The sequence below is a fragment of the Rattus rattus genome, chromosome 2 (genome assembly GCF_011064425.1).
Source record: "Rattus rattus isolate New Zealand chromosome 2, Rrattus_CSIRO_v1, whole genome shotgun sequence".
Classification (NCBI taxonomy): domain Eukaryota; kingdom Metazoa; phylum Chordata; class Mammalia; order Rodentia; family Muridae; genus Rattus; species Rattus rattus.
Window position 1 is genome coordinate 30706866 of NC_046155.1, and position 23101 is coordinate 30729966.

At 40.6% G+C, this 23101-nt stretch overlaps 1 protein-coding gene across 1 annotated transcript in view; it reads right to left on the bottom strand.

Annotated features, from left to right (window-relative positions):
• The window catches only part of LOC116891084 (cGMP-dependent protein kinase 1), a 108484-nt gene that overhangs the window by 21932 nt on the left and 63451 nt on the right, over window positions 1-23101 (bottom strand). Inside the window, exons 3-4 of the mRNA XM_032891798.1 lie at window positions 2758-2897; window positions 1345-1434 (exon numbers count right to left, since the gene is read on the bottom strand). Of these exons, the coding sequence (XP_032747689.1) occupies window positions 1345-1434; window positions 2758-2897 (230 nt within the window). The remainder of the gene's footprint in view (window positions 1-1344; window positions 1435-2757; window positions 2898-23101) is intronic.

The window sequence follows — 23101 nt, forward strand, 5'->3', positions numbered from 1 at the left end:
ACTTAGTACAGATGTTGACCTGGTCCTGGGTCAACAACAGGAGTTCTTTGTATGCTTTATTTTAATCTCTTAATTAGTACATCAAGCAAAGCACTAGTATATTAAATTATAACACAGCAGAAAGTGATCTCTTTAACATATATCTGAGTAAGGCCACTGGGACCAAAGAATACTGACTGGATAGGCTGTTTGAGGAGTCAGAGACACAAAGTGTTAGCAAGAAGAGCTTAAGTCAAGAGTTTGTAAAGAGCCTCCTGTAGTAACCGGGCTATCTAAAAAAACAAAACAAAACAAAACAAAACAAAAACCCAGCTATTTAAAATTCAGATGACGCACAGGAATCTGAACTATCTCTTCTTAAATTTGGGAGTGGTGGTTATCAAGCGGAGAAGAACTTGAAGGCAAGACTGGAACAAATAAGAAAATAATTGTTTCATAAAGATGTGTTTTTCTAAAAGTGAGAATTCAACAGCACACACCAACCATGCAGCACTGAGGGCAGAGGCACAGGGAGCAAAAGGAAGCTTGGAATACATAGCAGACCCTTTGCAAAAATCCAATATCTGGGGGATGTATCTCAGTGCGGAGTACTTGTTCAGCAAGTGTAAGAATTTAGATTTGGTCTCTACCATGGGGTGGAGCACACAATGACTTTTGAATGATCCAAAGCTCCTTGGAGGAAAACGAAGTTGTTGTCTTTAAAACAACAAGAAAAATGGAAATGCCATGAAAAATGAAGAAGATACTTTTTTAAATAATTCAGAGAAACGACTGTGTTCTCTCTAGACAAACTGTACCTCCCAAGGAAGGGCAGAAGGGCAAATCAAACTGTCTATGTGAAAAGGTCCAAATAAGTGGATTCACTTTTTTTTCCTTTAGAGTCAGCAGCCTCTAAAAGAGTCATGAGTGAAGTCATGTTGGTTTTCAAAACAGAGCTATGGAAGATAGAGAAAACAGTAGACAGGGCGACCGCCTAAAAACTAGTGCAATTAAAGTGACAGGTAACCCAGACCACAGTTATGATGCTGCTCCCGGTCACCCAGGTTAAAGCACAGTGTGGAGCTCCAGGTGTAGAGCTGGCTGATTCCAACCTTCACAGCCTGGGTGATGTATATTCTGTCCTACTGATCATTCATAAGGTGGACTTTTAACCTACACCATTAACTACAAATCTTATGGTAGATTCTATACACCTGTGGCGATGCCTCACGCTTGCAATGGAAAATATAAGCATTCATAAAATGTCGATATAATTTTATATGCGCTAACAACAGGTTCTTTTTGTAGGTCATTATGTGTCACTGTGTTCTCAGAAGCATGGCGGAAAAGATTTAAATCTCCTACCTATCCCTGAGAATAGTCCAGAGTTCTCCACCTAGGCAAGCTTCCATCAACATGTACAAGTATTTGCTGTCTTTAAATGTCCGGTATAGCCTGTGAACAGTAAGCAAGAAAACAAAAGTATGAACATTATTATCTTCTAAAACATTCATTTTTAAGTTGGTGAATTATTTAATTGACAAGCATATATATATACATATACATATATATGTATGTGTATATGCTATAATAAGGTTTTTAACACATATAGTTAAACCAGAGTACTAAGCACATGTATCATGTATTTGTAGTACAACGTTACAGAGACACTGGTGGACTATGTTCTAATGTTCCACTTGCATGGTTGAGAATATTGCATTAAATATTTCAAAATAGGTAAGAGAAAATTTACAATGTTCCTATCATAAACACAAGTGCTCAGCTCGCAGTGTTTTGACCCACTAGTCTTGGTGTTTTGTTATGAGAATGAGGGCCACTCATGTCTACAGGAAGCCAGAGTCCTCACCAATGACTCATACACTATGGGGCTACAAGCTTCTAGAGCAGACTAGTCTAAATGGGTATGCATGTGTACATTTCTTGATTCGGCTGATATTTCAGTCATGGCCTTGAGCAAAACTTAATGGTCATAAGCACGTAGTATGTAGCTATAAAGTGTATTTTCTTTCATACATATAGGTTGTAAATAATTACTTAAATTTATATCTTAACTTTTTATGGGTGTTACTTGCAAAATTAACTATAAAAGTTTTTCTTGCATATAAAAACTCTCCATTATGATCTTATTAGTGCTATGAAAATACTGGAGTGGACGGATTAGCTGCCATTTCATTAAAAAGAAAAGAAAAAAGAAACCATGTATAAGCCCAGTGCTCAGTGGTTGCAGAACCCTGCAGTTCACTGCACAGCTGGCCCAGGAAGTCATTGAGCCCCTGGTTTAGTGAAAGACCACATCACAAAAAGTAACGTGCACAGTGGCTGAGAAGACACAGGCATCAGTCTCTGGCTTCCACACACATTGTGTGTACACTTGAACATAAAAACACATATCCTCCACATATACACCGATATAAATTCTTCAAAAAAAATAACACTAACTAGTCTGATTTTGGTATTGTTTCGTGTGTTCTCAAGTCTTAGAGAGCTATGACAGGAATGGAATGTTAAAAGTCGATATCTATTTCGTGAAAAATATCCTTTTTCAAGAACATGAGAATATAATTCTTTTAAAATATACAATCAAGCCTTTTATTCTTAGAAAAACTGAACAATTTTCTCAAAGTTTCTCTCTCTGTGTGTGTGAGTGAGTGAATGAACATGAAATACATACATGAAGGGTGAACACCGTTAGAGAGAGAGCTAGAGTTGATTTGCCCCTTGGAGCTGGCACACTAATTGTGAGGGGTGTGCCTTTACCTCACGATGAAATCGGAATGAGCCCCCTGCATGATCTGCTTCTCTGAGCGGATGTGCTCCTGCTGTCTCGTGTCCACAATGTGTCGTTTCTTGAGGATCTTCATCGCAAATGTTTTAGATTCTTCACTCTTCAACTGGACCTTAAAGACAGGCAGAAAGGACACATGAGTGAAAGCCTTTGGGCTTAATAGGCCAGACTGCATCACTGTCTGAAAATTAACAGGTTCACAGAGGACTCAAATGACTCCCAACTACTGCCCAATTCGCACGGAGGATATCCTGTTAGAAGGGCAGAGTTTACAAGCCACAATGTACAAGCAGCCTCAAACCTCACTGTGCTGGATCCTATGAGTTTCAACTAACTACATCCAAATTAATTTTGTGCCCACAGGAATTGGAAAAAAAGGTATATACTTCATGTTCCATTTTACTTCATATAATAAGTCTGAGTACAGTACTAAGTTTTTCCTTTCAATTCTATTTCATATGCTGGTGGCCAAATGTGATCATAGGATCACCTGGGACTTTATCCTCTTCACACTCCTCTTCCACAAACATTTCTAGAGTTAAGTTTAGCGATTAACCCTGTTCCCTGCTGGAACTGGGGAGGCCTATGTCATACCTGCTATTATCCATTTCCTTTTGCAATCTTTTCCTTGCCTCCAGTTAAAATATATACAACAACATTTTCCCCACAGGTTTTTGAAAACCACTTTTTCCTTTCCTTCATCAAACTCCGTGGCACTAATCTCCTTTCATTTTAAATCTTGACCCTTGGTTGCGTGCACTGAAGATCAAATACAGTGAGCTTGCCTGTCATACAGCCCATATGGCTTCCTGTGCCTATACCTTCTCTTAGGTGGGCTACAGGTGTGTGTTCAGGCTTACAGAGATCAACAAGGAGACTAGCAGGGTGAGGAAGGGCCAAGATGGAGGTGGTCAGTTAACAGTAGTCATGGGAGCTCTCACTGAGTGTTTTCAATCAAGCACTGGAACCTCACAGCAACATTCACCAGCAATTATTCAGGCCCTAACAAAGCTTCTGAGAAATAACATGGCGAGTCTTGGCTGAAGCATAGTTTAGTGAGTTATTGTATAGTGTATTGTATTTAGTGAGTGAAGGTTTAGTGAGTTATTGGTATAGTTCAAATGAATCCAACTGTCGTTCGTAATAACATACAAATGTGGAACCTCACTTCTACAAGGAATCTGGACAGACCAAAAAGATGGAATGATGCATGAGCTGTTGTGAGAAGAATAAAATTCTAAACTTTCCAAGAAGAGAGAAAATGTTGTCTTATCCAGATAACAAAGAGATTTCTGTGCACCCCAGATATCCAACTTAAACATTGTATTCTTTATTGGTAACTCGGGCTTTTCATTTCTGTACAGGGTAGGAAAAGAGATCAGCACTGAGAGCCACAGGTCTCAGTTGTAATTCTCACCTGTCTCAGTCTCTTGACCCTTGGCCTAGTTGCTTAACTGCTGCAAACCCTAATTCTTGCCAAAGACAATAGCAGCAGTTGCTGTAGAATTACTGTGATGCTAAAGGACGTTGTGTCAATGACTTGGAGTTTTTTTAATTGGTTATTTTATTTATTTACATTTCAAATGTTGCCCTCTTCCCAGTTTCCTCTCTGCAAACTCCTCTTCCTGTCCTGTGTGGCAGTTTATATCAAGTAGGGATAATCAAATGTTGCTTTAAAAATATTTTGCCCTTTCACAGAAGTAAACTTGGCGTACGTGGATTTAACATAACTAATCAGGTAAACTGGTAAAACCAGAGCTGAAACTATGCACGTGCAAGTGTTATCTAAGTTCACTGAACTATGAACTGGCAGAACTGGGTTCATATTCAGGCCATTTGGGGCCAAGGCATGGTAAGTGCACCCAGATTTTCCTCACCTGGATATAAAACTAAATGAAGGTAGAAGGATCAATGTTTACAAATCCGAGTTGAATGGGAAATGCTAACTCTGACTCTAGGTGAAAAATTGAACCCTGTATTTATTGGTGTGTATCTTCATAGCTATAAATGGGCGATGTCACTATCAACAGGGACTAATCAAAGCCTTGTTACTTGGGATAGTGAAATAGCTCATGAGGTGAAGGTGCTTTCTGTCCATATGGACAGCTCGAGTTCAGTCCTTGGAAACCACGTGGCAGGAGGGGAGAACCCTGAAAATTATCCTTTGATTTATATACATGTGCCATGGCATACAGACCCTTCCACATATATACATGCATACATACAAACTAAAAATAAGCAAATGAATGAAGAAGAAGAGGAAAGAAAAAGCCTGGGTTATTACCCTAGTTATTTATGGTGTCCTCAGTGGGCTTGGGACACAGTGGGTTGCTTGAGTCACTCAAGAAGCCAAAGTGGGTAGCAAGTGGTTAATGAGCATGGAGAGGAGGCTGACTTCATGGGAAGTAAGTTGAGTCCCAGCATCTTTTCTTTAAAGGCGCGTTATTTTTAATTAAGCGTGCATGTTTGTGTCTGTGCATGTGAGTGTGGGTACCCACAGAAGCCATGCAAAGGACAGAGGTGCTTGATCTTTGGAGGTGAAGTCACAGGTGGTGGTAAGCTCCACCCCACAACTAATGTGGGTGGTGGGAATCAGACTCAGGTCCTCTGAAGGAGCAGCTGATGCTCCTCAACTGCTGAGCCATCGTCCAGCCCTAATTCCAAATTCTTGACCTCGGAAGTGGGAGTGCCTAAGAACTACCACTGGGGGCTAACACAACACAGAGAGTCTCCTGCTTAGGCTAGTTCCCTGAACAACACCCAACTAATGTGTTCACAGAACCCCTTCTGGCAAACCCATGACTTTCCCAAGACCCCTCACGGGTCTTTCAGTCAGCATCATCTCTATTAGAAAAACCGGAAATCCTCTGAATGTCTACCGATAGGAGCTCGGGGAAAGAAAATAACGCAATGCCATGTAACACAGCTGTAAAACTGATGTTAGGGTAATGCTTGGAATATATGAGTGGACAGCATTAGTCCTAAGGCAGTGTATAGTTTATGATGCCATAGGATATATGCAAATGAGCACATGCCCACCTACACATATATCTAAGACATTTTTTATTGAAAGGACAAGCTGAAGATCAACATGCTCACAATAATTTTTCCACTATGGATATTTTTGGTTAATACTTCCTCACACTTGAGTACAGTTTGTTTCTTCTCCGAGCGCCATTCTCTTAACCTTCACACTAACATACAGATTGAAATATCTTTCTAAAGGCCAACTGTACTTCATAACTTCATAGTCCTTGAGTTCTTTTCTGGACAAAAGCCAGTAATTTAGTTCTACACAAGTCCGTCAGAACCCCGAGAGGCGACATCACAGAGCCGAGTGTCTGGGTTTTTTTCCCTGACAATGCCGCAAGCCAATGTCACTTGTGTCTGTTCCTATTCTTGTCACAGTCCACCTCAGTGCTGCTAAGACAGAAAAGTCAACAATAAAAATATTGAGAAGCAACTTTTAAAACCATTGATGCTTAAACATGAGGACTTTACTCTCTAAAGACGTCCAGAAGGAAGTACGAATACCTACTTTACTTCATACAAACTGAAGCAATGAATGGCTTCAGACAGAGAAAGGGGGCAGCTATCTGAAGTAACTAATAGCAGTGTGACCTAAGGAAACTGGAACAGGCCGTTGGAAGGGGTGGCCACAGCATACATTGTGCATGTTGTCTCAAACACACATAAAAAGCTCCTGAATCTTTTCCAGGAACATTAAAACAGGGCCATGTAGGCAGAGGCATCTTAATTATAACGAATCCAAAACAGAAATGGCAAACTTTTTTCTCTAAGAAAATAGCACAACGTTTTAAGCAAGTGACTTCGTATTACATTGAACACAGTAGTTGTTTTTTTTGTTTTGTTTGGAAAAATTGGCTTTTTTTTAAAATCAGGGAAGAAATGGCTTTATAAAGAACTAGGAACATTCTTGCAATTGTGTGATTTAAGCGAATCATATTTAGAAATTGGGATGATTTAATGACCTCATAGTAATAAACCATTTTTCTATAATAGAGAGACAAGCAAATCCAAGATACCCACACTGAGAGAAACACATCCTAAGCCAGCAGATTCCCTGTGCCAAACTGCCACAGTGTTTTACTCCACTTACAGTTAGGCCTTAGAGCAGATGCTGTGAAGTGATCTGAAGGCCTCAATAAAACCATCAACAACTAGGAACACCCACAAACAAACCACTACACTGTAAATGTATAAGCACCAGATTTTTTTTACCGTCACTTCCCTGTTAATTCCCGCTAAACACTTTCCAGTCAGACACGGCCCATAGAGTACAATGGAAGAAACAATGGAAACCTCATGCTGCAGGTGAGATAGGAATCCAGCCACAGCAGTGTGCAGAGAAATTAGAAACATTACCCCAAATTCGAGAGGGAAGAGAGGCATGACAGGATCCTATAGGATTTATATAGATTTATGTAGGATGGTTTTATGCAAAGACATTGGGTGTAATTCAAAGTTGTAGTGTAAGAAACTGGGCCAGGAAGGATGAGACCTCAGATAGAGAGAGCAGATGCATGGCTGACTGGAGCTGGGATGGAGAGAGAGGCAATGGGGCTCTTTTTCTCTCCTGAGAGACACAGCCAGAATACAGCAAATGCATAGGCCAGTGCCAGCAGCAAACCACTGAACTGAGAACGGGAACCCCGTTGAAGGAATCAGAGAAAGGACTGAAGAGCTTGAAGGGGCCGAGACCCCATATGAACAACAATGCCAAGCAACCAGAGCTCCAGGACTAAGCCACTACCTAAAGACTATACATGGACTGACCCTGACTCTGACCTCATAGGTAGCAATGAATATCCTAGTAAGAGCACCAGTGGAAGGGGGAAGCCCTGGGTCCTGCTAAGACTGAACCCCTAGTGAACGTGATTGTTGGGGGGAGGGCAGCAATGGGGGGAGGGTGGGGAGGGGAACACCCATAAGGAAGGGGAGGGGGGAGGGGGATGTTTGCCCGGAAACCGGGAAAGGGAATAACACTCGAAATGTATATAAGAAATACTCAAGTTAATAAAAAAAAAAAAAAAAAAGAAAAAAATACAAATGTCCCTTGAATTGTGCGTGCACAGTAGAAAATGTTGAGGTGTGCACATTGTACCTCAGTAAAGCTGTTTAAGAATTTTAAGAGGAGGAAAAATCAGAAAATTACCTATCTATGACTTCTAGTTCTTTTATCATGATACGCCTACACATTTAGCTTGTATGTTAAAGAACCGTGTGTCAGATAGACATTTCCTTCTCTGCCTATCTTGTTTTCTTAAAGATTTATTTAATGTATACGAGTAGCTGTCTTCAGACACACCAGAAGAGGGCATCAGATCTCATTACAGATGGTTGTGAGCCACCATGTGGTTGCTGGGATTTGAACTCAGGACCTCTGGAAGAGCAGTCAGTGCTCTTAACCACTGAGCCATCTCTCCAGCCCTGTGCCTATCTTTTTATCTTCAATATATATTCAGATGCTACCCTCATTTGCTAAAAACGTATTTCTTTTTACTCAAATTTTGTGAAGCCTTGACACAGGTTTAAAAATCCACATGGATTCAAAAGCTTATAATCTCCAAAGAGGGGATTATGAGTCAATTTAACTTGAATATATAATTGTTATAAAATTCCTTATAAATGACCTAGTCCAATTAGTAGTTCTTTGCTACTACTTTAATACATTTTTACTTATTTTAATGTAATAATTCTATTCATTCTTTGAAGAACATTTCCCACAAGATACTGTGATCTCATTGGCTTCCCTCTCTGCCCCTCAACTCCTCCCAGATCCACCCCATCAACGTTTTTAATATTATATGATTATGTAAAGCACATTCTCTCATGCAATTTCACCTGACCTCCTATAGCCTCTTTCTGCACTATGAAAGAGTAATAAAGCCAGATTTGCAGATCTTCTGAATCAGACAAGACATGGGAACACTCCCTCAGCATTTCAAACGTGCGACATAAAACTTGTTACTTGTGCCAGAATTTCTCACATATTTGCACATGCTAACTAAAATGGATATCTGTAAATGTGTGGGTGGTGGTTTTGTTTTTGTTGTTTGTTTTTTGTATTGCAATTTACACTTAAATTGGTAAGGATGAAATAATAAACACTGGCAAAATGTGTCTGAATTTCACGGAGTTTTACTTTCACTGAGAATGAAAAGAACTTTATGGCAATGATTTGGGTCACTCTGGACCTGACAAGCCACCAGATCCTCACACCTGCTGGGCGGGGCATATTTACTGCACAGCATGACGGAAGTGCCCAGAAAACATTTATTCTACAAGTTCGTGTTATATTCCTCAACATTTCCTAATTAGAATCGCTAATTCTATTAACCCAAGTAGTGATCATCATAAACTGTCTTTTTTCATCTAAATGTATTCAAATGTGGGGTGTCCTTAGAAAGTTATATCCAACTTAAACGTCAATATCCTTATGTCCCAGCTACTTTCCTCTGTGTCAATGTAAATTTTAGGTAATGATATTTAGCAAAATGTGCAACATATAAACTATCGTTCTTTAAGTATAAATATTATATAATATTCAATAAAAAACTTGTGGCATTTTGAGTGGCTCATTTTTCTTCATCAAATAATCAAATTTTCTTTCCCCCAGCAAAGACTTTGATGTCCGTGTGTAACTTTATGAATTAAAGAATTAAAGGTCATCAGCATTAGCAGCTCCTCTGCCCGATTTTAAGCCAAACACCTCACTGTCCCTAACTCTGTTCCACTCATTACTAAACACACTAAGCCCTCACCTATGTGGAACTGAGTATCCAATATGGACAGTTCAGTTGCTTTCCCTTGCTCTTCTTGAAGGTTGACAATGAGTTGAAATGGAAAAGAGAGAATCTCTTGTTGCAAAATTGAACTGTCGTTCTTGCATGTGGCCAGGTAGCTCTGGAGAAGATTTGCATTCTAGTCGCAAGGCCTATGCACTGCCCTTGAGGTTCTAATCATTATATAGTAGAAAGCTTGTAATTAAATAGGCCTTCGTTCATCAGACAACAGATCTGACCCCAATCACATTTTTAAATGTAGTACTTCACCTCAATTTTACTCTTTCTGACACTTAAAAAAAAATAGGAAGTTTTCTTTCTGCTGCTTTCATGTTTCATTAAGTATTTGCATGATTTTGTGTAGAGATATAAATGAACTTCAAGTGTAACGGAGTCAATTCAACCAGTATTAACCGGTATTGGCTTAATCTATGAAAAACAGTCATGTTAAACACCTGATATGCACTGTGCATTAAAGTTGAAGACCATACAGTGGCTGTCAGTGCTTTAACTTCTTTCAAGGCCGCTGGTAGAAGTTAAAGGCTAGGAACAAACCTGTCTAAGTGGCAGACACATTTATGCACAAGGGACTGTTTAACCCCCCTGGAAATAAATACACTGGCCATCGCTGATGGCAGGTACCAGTACCGTAAAAGGTACTCACCTTTTGGTGAGTGGCGGTGAAGAAACAACAGTTTTGAGGGAAAGAGGAAACTTTCTAGAGGTTAGCAGGAGACAGAGTCCAGAGCCTCTTCCAGAAGAATTAACTCCAACTGGCTGCTCATCCAGTGAGAGAAAACCCAGTCACAGGACAGAGGCCAGGATCGTTTGCTTAAGGTAAGAGTCTTGGAAAGTCTGTACTGTTCTTTTAGCAACAGACATTTTGAAGAGAATGGGAGAGGGGTGTGTGGAAAAGAAAACTAGAGGAAAGAAGAAGGCGAAAGAGGGGAGAAAGGAAAAAGGAAGAGGAGGAGGAGGGGCGTGAGGAGAGGAAGAAGAGAAAGAGGAGGAGGAAGAAGAAGAGGAGGTGAAAGAAGAAAGTGAGGATGAAATCAGTCCATGGCAATCACATCCATAGATCAGAGATAGGAGGTGTAGGAAAATCCTCTCTTCCAAGAGTCAACAAGATCAGCAAGAATCCATTTTGGAAACTGCTGCTGAGTCAGCAACTTAGTGTGCGCCGCCGCCCCCCCGCCCCCCCCCCGAGGAAAAGGTCCTCTCAAACTCCTCCTGACTTAGGGAACCTGGTCCCCCAATCTGTACTGGGCTGCCTGACCAGAGGAATACCGCTAGATAAGGAGTAAAAACTTCATTAGACTACCACAGAGCTCAAGTAGGTGGAAGTCATGTCTGAGGGACATCTGGAGCCAACCATGTGGACACGGGCTTTGTCCAGATGCTCTGCCCTGTGGCATACTGGCTCCAAGGCATTCGCTATGTGATTTCCCCCCTCAGAAACTACCAAGGCAGAGGCTGCACTCAAGCATGCCAAGGCAGGAAACTTCAAACAGGCTCTGCCCTCCCATCTGCCTTCACAGCGAAGGCCCTCAAACAGGCTGTGCCCTCCTGTGCACTCTTTCTTCACAGCGAAGGCCAATTTAGCTCTGTCCTCTTCTTCCTGTAGCTTACTTTTTAACAGACCTTTCCTGGCTGGCGTTTGGGGTCCCCCTGCTTCTGTTTTAGGGTGTCTAATTACATTTCTCTACTTCTGCCTATCTCTTCTCCTTCAGCCTGAAGTACCTTAATGCCTCTTGCTGTCTTTATTAATTCCCCCACCGCCCTCTCTTCTGTGTTTTCTCCATCACACTAAGACTGATTTCCGTCTCAACATTAATTATTTTATCCCCATTTTACCATTAATAACACTGATCATACCAGACCCATCTTGTTCATTCACCACCTCAAAACGACTGGATTTGGAGATGTGGTTTTAAAAGCAATTTATTATTAGGCCTAGCCATAGATTGTGGTTGCTTCTACAGACAGCATTTTATTCTTGGAGTCACACTGAGAACCAAGCCTGACTCCCAGAGCACACTGTGTATGCTGCTGAGTTAGCAGTCTAGCAGACAAATGGAAACCCGATCTTATTACAAACCAAGTCCTACTATAGCACTGCAAATATCTCCACGGAGATAATAGAGGTGATTAAAAAAAAAAAAAACCCAAAAATCCAAGCAATGATACAAATCCTGGTGGACATGTCCCAATACAGCAATACAAGAAACGTGAAAAAAAAATCAATGCAATGTGACTCTTCCAAACTTGCTGATACCACAGTAATCACATCTAATAAGAAAATTAGATGAAATCAAAAGAATTAGAGAGAGAGAGAGAGAGAGAGAGAGAGAGAGAGAGAGAGAGAGAGAGGCCAAATGGCCCTTATTGCAGATAATACAATCCTGTACATGAGACCCTAAAGGACTCTGGTAGAACTTAACTGATGAATTCGTTAAGCCAAGAGGCAGAATACAGAATCAGCACACAAAAATCAGTAGCCTTCCTATGTAACAAAAAGCATGGAGAGAAAGACACTAGACAAGTAATCCCATCCATGGTGGCTTCGAAATGATAGACAAGAATCGACTTAGCGGAGGAAGAGTGAATGGATTGGCTAGCCCAACCCCAATAGACAGATCTACACTACAGTTCATGCTTAGGAAACACTGCAGAGAAGAGGGCATAAAGACTGTAAGAGCCAAAAATAACAGCAGGGCAGTCGTTAAACAGTATCTCCCAGAAACAGCTGAGTAAATGGGGCAGTCACAATGGCAATATCCCGGACATGCTCACACAGAAGGGAGAAAGTGGATTCCATGAGGATCTACCCCTAGACAAAGAGCTGTAGGCGAGTCCCAGGGATGAGTGACATTATTGGTTAGACACTACAGAACTCAGCTCTGAAGCCATAAACACACACACACACACACACACACACACACACACACACACACACACACGACAAAATGGCATAGCAGATTGTGTTTATATATTTGTGCACACATATACATACATAGATATGTATGTACATAACAATAATGAAAGAGAAAGAGGCTATCAATTTGACTGTGAGCGGGAAGGGGTGGGGCTCGAGGGAAGGTACTCAGGAAGTGCTGGAGGGAGGAAAGGGAAGAGGGAAGGTGATGTAATTCTATTCCAACTGAAAAGAAATGAAACTAGAAAAAACAGAGGTTGACAGTACATGGAAAGACCCCTAATGTTTGTCAACCAGCACAGTGAAAATGGTCACATTTCTAACAGTGATTTACAGATTCAATGCAATTGCAATCAAAACTCAAATGGTATTCTTCTCAGAAGTAGAAAAGACAACCCTAATATTCACCATGGATAGCCAAAACAATCGTCAGCAAAAAATAACACTGGGGGCATCACCGCCCCTGACTTAAGACAAACTACAGAGCAATAGAAGAAAACCCAGCATGGTGTTAGCATTAAAATAGACACCATGTTAGTGGAATAGAATAGGGCTCCCATCAGTAAAATACCACAACTCCAGCCAGAAACATACTCTGAAGAAAAGGTAGCCTCAGCAACAAATGGTGCTGGAAACACTGGATAGTCATCTGGTGGGGAATGAGGTCAAGTCACTAAATCTTTCCACTTACTAATTCAATTAAAGATAGATCAAAGTCCCTAATGTAAGCTCCCAAAGTCTAATGCTGTTAAACGGAAACATTTCACTAGACAGGCATAGGTAAAAACTCTTCAGAATGACAAATTCCAGTGAGAATGTGCAGGAAAGGGAATCTTACATACTGTTGGTAGGAACACAGCTTCCATGGAAATAGTGAGATTCTACAGAAAACAAAAGAAAAAACTTTCAAATAACACAGCGGTGCCATTTCCGTGCCTACACCCTATGGACGCTAAGTCAAGATGGAACAGAGATACCTATGTATCCATTACTGCAGTACTGCTTACAGTGACCAAGTTATGGAATCGGCCTTAGGTATCTGTCAACAGGTGAACAGATAAAGGAAATCTGTGCTTATATCCAACGGAACTACTCAGTCATGAAGAAGAACGAAAAACATGTAAAGTCAGTGCAACTGACGATCATGTTACGTGAAATAAAAAGACACAGACGAATAGTGTGTGTTCTCGTTATCACAGGCATTAGAACTCTTTATTGAAACATAAAATCACATGTGTGTGAGTGTGGGCAGGTATGTGTGAGTGTGTGCATGTATGTGTGAGTGTGCATTATAGTGTGCATGTGAGGGTGCGTGTGTGAGCGGTGAGTGTGGATGTATGTGCATGTGAGTGTGTGAATGTGTGTGTGTGAGTGTGTGTTGTGAAAATAGAAGAGAGATAGAGGGAGAAAGCATGGGGAAGAAGGAAGGGGGATCCTTGACAGAGGGAGGGATGGTGTATGAATACTGCAAAATTACAGGCTATACTTGAAAGAAACTGTCTTTGTGAAACCTCTATGCCAGCATAAATTTTAAAAAGAACAGTCAGTTGGCTCATAAAGGTTCCTGACTCCACACTGTCTTCAGGCCAATAAGCTGTGTGTTATTGACTATGGGGGGGGGTGCTAATGTGAAGGAGATTATTATTAATTGACAATACATTAAACATATGTGTAAAACTTGTATATGGTTGATAAATCCACCCAAATTCACACAGCATCGTGGCTTTTATTCTCTTCCAGAAAGTAAGATTAAACCTATTTCTCATATTGAAATAACCTTATCATAAAAACTATTTTCATTTTAACTAAAGGTTATGGCAATTTTCCTCTTTACCAACACACACGGAGGGACCATTTTCCTCTTTATGGATAGGATCGTCTTCTAAACATGTTCAAATAAAACTTTCACGGACGAGAATTACCTTTGGGGATAAAGTGAACTGAGTCAGAAGGGGAGTGATGCTTGTTTCCGGGAGGAATGCCCACCCAAGTAATCTGTCAGTCCCTGTGCAATGAACAGAAGTAAAGCCATGCTGCAGTTTACACAGTTAGCCTTTTCATTGTTTTGAGAAAAGGTTTCATTTAGCCCAGGCTGGCCACAAACTAGTTACTCTTATCCTCTTAGGAAGCAGACATTGTTTGAAGGCTAGAATCATGTCTGATATTGCTACCGTCCAGATAGACTACTGTTTGGTTTGTTTTATAGGAGCGGGGTGTAAATGAATTTTTGTTGAATGTGTTATGTCCATACATGAGCTTGGAAAAAGAAGTAAATTTATGATGTAGGAAACAAAAAAAGTATATACTATATAAATGCTAACTTTGAGATGAACTATTTTCAGCCATGGAGAAATGCATCCAGGGCCTTACATATTTAGAGTGATATTTCTAGGATCACATCTAAGTTTGGGAGGGAAAAGTTATTTTAAGATACTAATTTTAATTTGCACTTCCATGATGACTAAGAGCTTTGAACAGTTCTTAAAGTGCTTCTCAGTCATTCAAGATTCCTGTGTTGTGAATTCTCTGTTTAGTTCTATGACCCAATTTTTGATTGGGTTGTTTGATTTTTTTTTACACCAATCAGAATGGCTAAGATCAAAAACTCAGGGGACAGCACATGCTGGCAAGAATGTGGAGAAAGAGGAACACTCCAGCATTGCTGGCGGGATTGCGAGCTGGTACAAACACTCTGGAAATCAATCTGGAGGTTCCTCAGAAAATTGGAAATAGATCTACCTGAAGACCCAGCTATCACACTCTTGGGCATATACTCAAAATAATATGATCCACCATGACACAGGGACACATGCTTCACTAAGTTCATTGCAGCCTTATTTGTGATAGCCAGAAGCTGGAAACAACCCAGATGTCCCACAATGGAATAATGGATACAGAAAATGGGGTTCATTTACACAATGGAGTTCTACTCAGCTATTAAGAACCTAGCATGGCCGCCCTCTGAGAGGCCCAAAACACAGCTGACATAGACAGATGCAGATACTTAAAGCCAACAAATGGACTGAAGTCCGGACCCCTGTGGTTGAATTAGGGAAAGGCTGGAAGAAGCTGAGAAGGAGGGCGACCCCATAGGAAGACCAGCAGTCTCAACTAACCAGGACCTCAGAGGTCTCTCAGACCCTAAGCCACCAACCAGGCAGCATACACAAGCTGGGCCAAGGTCCCCCGACAAATATACAATAGAGAACTGCCTGGTCTGGCCTCAGAGGGAGAACATGCCTAACCTTTGAGATACTTGAGGCCCCAGGGAATGGGGAGGCCTGTTGGTAGTGGGGAACTTGAAGACAGGGGGTTAGAAGAATGGGATAAAGAACTGTGGGAGGGTGGAATGGGATGGGGTTAATGACTGAACTGTAAAAAAGATTAAAGATAATTTTCAAAAAGATTAATTTTAAATAATTTTCATGAAAAATACACTTCAATGCATAGATAGTAAATTTCCATAAATTCAAAAGATGTGTATGAAAGTTAATTGTATTTGCTCTCCTTCATGGAGTCTGAATTGTGTTAACAGTTATTAATGCAGAACTGAATGGATATCTTATAGGAACAAGACGCATTAACTCATTCTTATTTGCATCTGTCAAAGAACAGCTAGATTTCACTTTCTGTATTTTCTGCTTAGAAACTAGCCTTGTTGAGACCAGTATAACAATTCGCTTCTTATCTTCTTTCATGAGTCATATGTCCTCTTGCCAGAAGTTTGTCCTTCTGCATCACCTACTGTCGTCCTTCCTTGATCTCCTTTCTAAATGGTAAACTGCACCACACAGAACGGTCCACGTATGAACATGAGCACACTACAAGCTGGGATTCATATGTGAGTAAGCATGTGTGAGTTTGTATCTTTCTGAGTGTGGGTGACCTCACTAAATAGTACACATTCTGTCTGTCCACTTTCCTGTAAATCTCTCTTTTTTAAATGTATGTCTTTTTTTAATTTGAATTTTTGATTTATTTACTTGTTACTTATATGAGTACACTGTAACTGTACTCAGACACACCAGAAGGGGGCATCATATCCCATTACAGATGGTTGTGAGCCACCATGTGGTTGCTGGGAATTGAACTCAGGACCTCTGGAAGAGCAGTCAGCGCTCTTAACCACTGAGCCATCTCTCCAGCTCCTATAAATTTCATGGTTCAATTTTCTTTACATCCTAATAATATCCCACTTTGTGTGTGTGTGTGTGTGTGTGTGTGTGTGTATGTATGTATGTTTTGATGGACATGCTGGCACAAATTTTGTGTTATTGTAATAGAGAGAGCAGCAATTAAACATGGGTGTGTGGATATTGCTATGGTGGGATATGGAGTTCTCTAGGCATTTGCCTAAGAGTGGAGTGGCTGGCTTGCATGGTTGTCCTATTTTTAATTTTTAGAGTGTCCTCCAAACTGACTGGCATCATGGCTATGCCCGCTTCACCCTTACCAGCTGTGAATGAGGTTTCTCTCCCTGTCCTGATACCTTTTCCAACATTTGATAGTCATTTTGATTGGGGTGAGGTGTTGTAGTTTCAACTCTGCCATAGAATTTCTCTTTTTGTCCTAGTAGATAAACCAGAAAAATATAATTGACGGTAAAATATAAAAAGCCAAAATGAAGACCCATAGCTTCAGAATGGCCATTCTGACTGTATAGAAAAGTTCACAGTAACGCATTGAAGTTGGAACCAGCCATATGTTTGTTTAGGGGCTACCTGAGTCTAGCTGTGTGATGGTTTCATTTGTAAAGTTACTACACTAAAATGATTTAATGGAATGAAAGAAAAAAGAAATAAGGGAGTGTATCTTTGTTCTGTACCGAGTGCTGCTCTATTAGTGTCCTTCGGGCTGAACCTTGATTATTTACCTGAATGTCTTTCTCCTCTTTAGGAATTAATACTACCAATCACAATTACTTTTCAAATTTTATTTTAGGAACAAAATAAATAATTTCATAGTGGATCTTATGTAAGGGAGAATACAGCCGGACGAAGACTGTATCAAGGTTAGGTAAAGTTGCAATTTCCAATTTCTGTTGAGTATGAGAGAACGCAGGAGAGTCCTGCTACCCAGGAACCCCACAACTACCCCACGTCACTGCTGCGTGGGTCAGGTCAGCAGTAGGAGCTCATACTGAATGTTTTCATCTCACTAGGGCTTTCCCTCTCCCTTAAAGGAGCAGATTAAGCTCCTCCCCTTTAAGAGTGATGAAATGAAGCTCTGGCGACTGAGTGCCAGGCTTATCACTTCACTTCTTACTTAATCAACTCTATTTTGTTCCCAGTTGCTTTACATGGCCCTCCATGCCTGCCTGCCTTTGAAGTGCATACCAAGGAAGCCTGGAAAGCAAGTGGCATGGATATCATTGGCAAGAGTACAGGACTCTACCACACACATGTGCCTCTCAGAGCAGGATGGTTACTCCAACTCATTACTATATTGCTCCTCCGTGAAGTGAACTTCAGGATCCACAAACCGAATGAGAGATTCCCAAGTACACCCTTTGGCATGAGTCTAAGTTTTATTTTCCCATTTAGAATTCGATGGTTTAAAAATGGTTATGGGGCGAATGGCTGTCACCCAGTGCCCTGCACCGAAACCCATTCCTTACTGAGAGTTTGACTTTGCACTTTAGAAGAGAAATGGATACATAAGGCGGTTACTTCGGGTACACACAGGTCCGCATGGGGAAGACTGGAAACTGCTTCCCGTCATTTCTCATGGTAGAGCAGAACATGAGAAGCTTTAGTGATTCAGGGGAATTTAATAGCATCTATTGCCTACGGTCTCCAGACTTCAGGCTTTTACTCTGAGAGAAGAAATACGGCCTAGCAATGGGCAGACAAAAAAAGATAAGCTGTTCTATTCTAATTCCTCTGTGAACACAGCTGGAGTGATAAGTGAAGATGTTTTTTTATGATCATATTTTAATAATCAGTGTCAATTATCATTATGAGAAAATGACATTGAAGTGCACTGACCAAAGATAATATATTATGGTACTATGGTGACTCTAATTCTTTTAATCATCACAACCTCATGAGGGACACGGTCTATTTTTATCTTAATTTAACAGAAGAGGAAACTGAGGACCAGGAGAGTTAAGAAAATGACCAAGCCGGTAACAAGGGAATCCAAACATCTAACACCATATTTTTTTTTATCATGTCATATTGTCTGACTATCTTTCCTCTACAGTCATTTTGCCACAAAAATAGGAGCAACAGATTTAGAGAAAAGGGAATCTGAATGGCAGAAACAATGGCATAGCATTGTTATGGTTAAGGAGTTTGTCATCACAGCCATTCTGGATTGTTCAGTTCAAGCTCTTAAACTTTAGAAATTTTAAAAAAGTTATTCTCCCCCCCGCCCCGTGTGTGTGTGTGTGTGTGTGTGTGTGTGTGTGCATGGTATGATGGGGCACACTCATGCTATGCCATTGTGTGCTTGTAGAAGTAATAGACAATGTCATGGAGTCAGTTCTTTCCTTTCACATTGACTGGAGATCAAGCTCAGGTTTCAGACTTCCCCAATTATTATTATTTTTTGTTGTTGTTGTTTTTTGCTTTTCCCCCCCATGTTGAGACATCTCGGAACATTGTTTTTTTGTTTTTTGTTTTTAAGTCGAGGGTTTGTGATGGTTTTAATTGTCAACTTGACATAATCTAGAATCACCTGGAAAGAAGCCTCAGTGAAGGACTCTTTAGAACAGCCTGGCCTCTGGGCTTGTGTCTGGGGAATGTTTTGATTATATCCTTTGAGGTGAGAAGACCTGCCCACTGTAGGTGGCACCAATTCCTAGGCAGGAACTCCTGCACTGAGTTACCATGAGAAAGCTGAAATATAATGCAGAAAATACAGCTTTATATTTTGGGTTTGTATATTAGCTAATATAGTCTGTTGGTACAGGAAATCTTAGGACTACAGAATAAATTAATATTTAAGGTAAAAACTATGGACATTGACAGGTTATAAAGTTGTGTGTCTGACCGTGGACAAATCTTTTCTGAAAGCAGGTGCCTCTGACCCCCATCTCCCAAAATGGAACAGATTATGGATGTTATTAGAAAGAAAGAGGACACATTTTTACATATGACTTTTAAAGCCAATCTGATTATTTTATAACCATTGCACATTAGGATAATTAAGGTATCCTTTAATTTCCTTATAGTGGTACTGAACATAAACATATGGCATACATGAGTGACATTGCAAACAGAATTGGTTTTCTGGAAGACATACAGTAAACACATCACACTGAACACGTTACAGAGCTCATTAGTTAAGAACATGGGCAAAACATAAGATAGAAGGCAGATAGCAGAAAGTAGGCCGCACTATGAATAAAATTTAAATTTCTCATGATGCTCTCATCTCCACAAAACAAAAGTCAGTTATTTGGAAATTCTCCCAACGGAAATACTCTTGCACCTAAATTTATCTAAACTGACAAAACAAAAATTTAGGAACTCTTTTTTTTTTTTTTTTCGGAGCTGAGGACCGAACCCAGGGCCTTGCGCTTGGTAGGCAAGCGCTCTACCACTGAGCTAAATCCCCAACCCCAGGGACTCTTTATATTTCATTGGAGAGTTTATAATCTCAATTCTCGGAAATGTTTAGGATACTGCAATGCAATTTTGCATTATTTTTTAAATGTCCTATACTTGATTATTATTGGTAAATAACAATTAGTTGGCTCAGGTTGTAAATATTACATACTTTCAAATATTAACATGTTCAGAACTGTGTTTCCATGTGTTAAAAATCCATGCATTTTAGATATTCTGCATGCTCTCTAATACATTTTTTAGGACGTGAAAGATCACACAAGCTGTGACTACTTCTGAGTTTAAGGACATGTTTCTGATCCCAGGGGATGCACTGGCTCTAATGACCCACTAAGGATTTATGAATATTGTATCAGCATTTTGCGAATTAGCTACATTTTGAGTCTAGATGAATGCTTTGGGTTTTCTTTCATTCTTTAAAAAATACTTTAGAGGGGTTGGGGATTTAGTTCAGTGGTAGAGCGCTTGCCTAGCAAGCGCAAGCCCCTGGGTTCAGTCCCCAGCTCTGAAAAAAAAGAAAAAAAATACTTTAGATTAAATGTGCATGTGTGTATTTGCATGTGGCTTCCAGAGAAGGTCTCAGATTTACTGGACATAGAGCTAGAGGGGTTGTGAGCTGCCTGATACAGATGGATGTGGATGCTGGGAACTGAACTTGGGTCCTCTAGAAGAGCAGCAAACCCCTTTAACCGATGAACTCTCTAGGCCAGGGGCATTGGTTTTTTAAATATCTATTAAAAAAATCAGTCAACTATAATATCCAAGAGGAGAAAATCAGGTGGTTGTATATAATATCTTCCCTGAGATGGAAATTATATATATTATATTACATATAATACAAATTATATATATCAATATACAAACATGCACAGTGTATAAATGAACATACCTAGATTTGGTCTTTTAAAAGTATATTTCCTGGGGTTGGGGATTTAGCTCAGTGGTAGAGCGCTTGCCTAGCAAGTGCAAGGCCCTGTGTTCGGTCCTCAGCTCCAGAAAAAAAAAAAAGAAAAAGGAAAAAAAAAGTATATTTTCTTTTATATGATTAAATTTCCCCTAATTTTGTGTCTATTTTTCGTTTTGTGTGTGTGTGTTTGTGTATGTGTATGTGTGTATGTGTGTGTGTTTGTGTGTGTATGTGTGTGTGTGTGTGTGTATGTGTGTGTGTGTGTATGTGTTGTGTGTGTGTGTGTGTGTGTGTGTGTGTGTGTGTGTTTGTGTGTGTGTATGTGTGTGTGTTGTGTGTGTGTGTGTGTGTGTGTGTGTGTGTGTGTGTGTGTGTGTGTGTGTGTGTGTGTGTGTGTGTGTATGTGTATGTATGTGTGTATGTGTTTGTGTGTGTGTGTGTGTGTGTGTGTGTGTGTGTGTGTGTGTATGTGTTTGTGTGTGTGTATGTGTGTGTGTGTGTATGTGTGTGTGTGTGTATGTATGTGTGTGTGTGTGTGTGTGTGTGTGTGTGTGTGTGTATGTGTGTGTATGTATGTGTGTGTATGTGTATGTGTGTGTGTGTATGTGTGTGTGTGTGTGTGTGTGTGTATGTGTGTGTATGTATGTGTGTGTATGTGTGTGTGTGTGTATGTGTGTGTGTATGTGTTTGTGTGTGTATGTGTGTGTGCTTGTGTGTGTATGTATGTGTTTTGTGTGTGTATGTATGTGTGTATGTGTTTGCACGCGTGAGCACCAACACGTGTGCAAGTGAGAGCATTGTGGAGGCAGAAGAAAGCATTACATCATTTGAAGGCAGGGTCCAGAGTGAGTGCTAAGAGTTGCGTTCTTCTGACCACGGAGCCATCTTTCCTTCCCTTGCCCATAATCCTTACAACTCGTTTTAATCTATATCAAATACCCTCCAAACCCTGCTCTAAGGCAGTGCTTCTCAACCCTCCTAATGCTGAGACCCTTTAATACAGCTCCTCATGCTGTGGTGACTCCAACCATAGAATTATTTCACTGCTACTTCATAACTGTAATTTTATGACTGTTATGAATCCTAACGTAAATATCTGATATGCAGGATATATGATATGTAACCCCCTGGAGGGGCTGCAACGTGGATGTTGAGAACCACTGCTCTGAGAAATTTCTAGTCATCACGGTAGGGAGCTGTCTTCCCGGTCCTCCTCTGTGTTCCTACGCTCCAGAGCCAAACCGTGCAATTACAGTCCTGCCACTGACCTTCATTAGCCATTAAAACTTGTCAAAATTAAAACTTGTCAAACTCTTGAAAAAACTGCAAGGCTCCATGCTGATTAGGTTTTTGTCATCCTCACACAAACAGGCATCGTTTGAGAAGGGCAACATTAACGGAAGAATTGCCCTCATCAGGTCTGTCTAGGGCACATCTGAGGAATTCTCTTGGTTAATGGGAGGGCCCAGCCTTAAGCGTAGGTGATGTCGCCTCAGGCAGGGGCCATGAACTTGAGAGGCAGGGGATGAAAGGGCTTGGTGGAAGAAGAGGGCGGAAGGACTTAATATAACTATCTTTAAAAGAATGATAATAATCTAAAGCAAGCAAGACGAGCAAGCCAGGAAAAGCCAGCCAGCAAGCAGCCTTCTCCTGTACTCTGCTTAGTTCTGCCTCTGGTTCCACAGAGAGTTCCGAGAGTCTCTCCTCCCTAAGCTGTTTCCGGTCATGGTGTTTGTTACAGCAGCAGAAACTAGGGCAGGCTCCATTAACTGGTAGGAAAAAAAAAATGTAAAAAGCAGGAAGATTTGACTGTCTGTTTTCTGTACCCTTCCTGGATCTTTATACCCATCATTAACAACAACCAGAGCCCCGAAGTGCATTCTGGACGTTCGTGTCTGAATTAGTAGTAGTTATTATAAAAGCTTCAGCCCGAGTTGCGGGAAGTATAATGCCGATTCAGGGGAACACACCTTGGTTCTAAGGCCTTTTCGAATGCTTCTGCAAATGACATTTTCCCTGTGTCAAAGTCAGGGAGCCCAACCACGACGTAAACAAACATCAAGAATAGCTCTGGCTCACTTGACTGTTATGGAA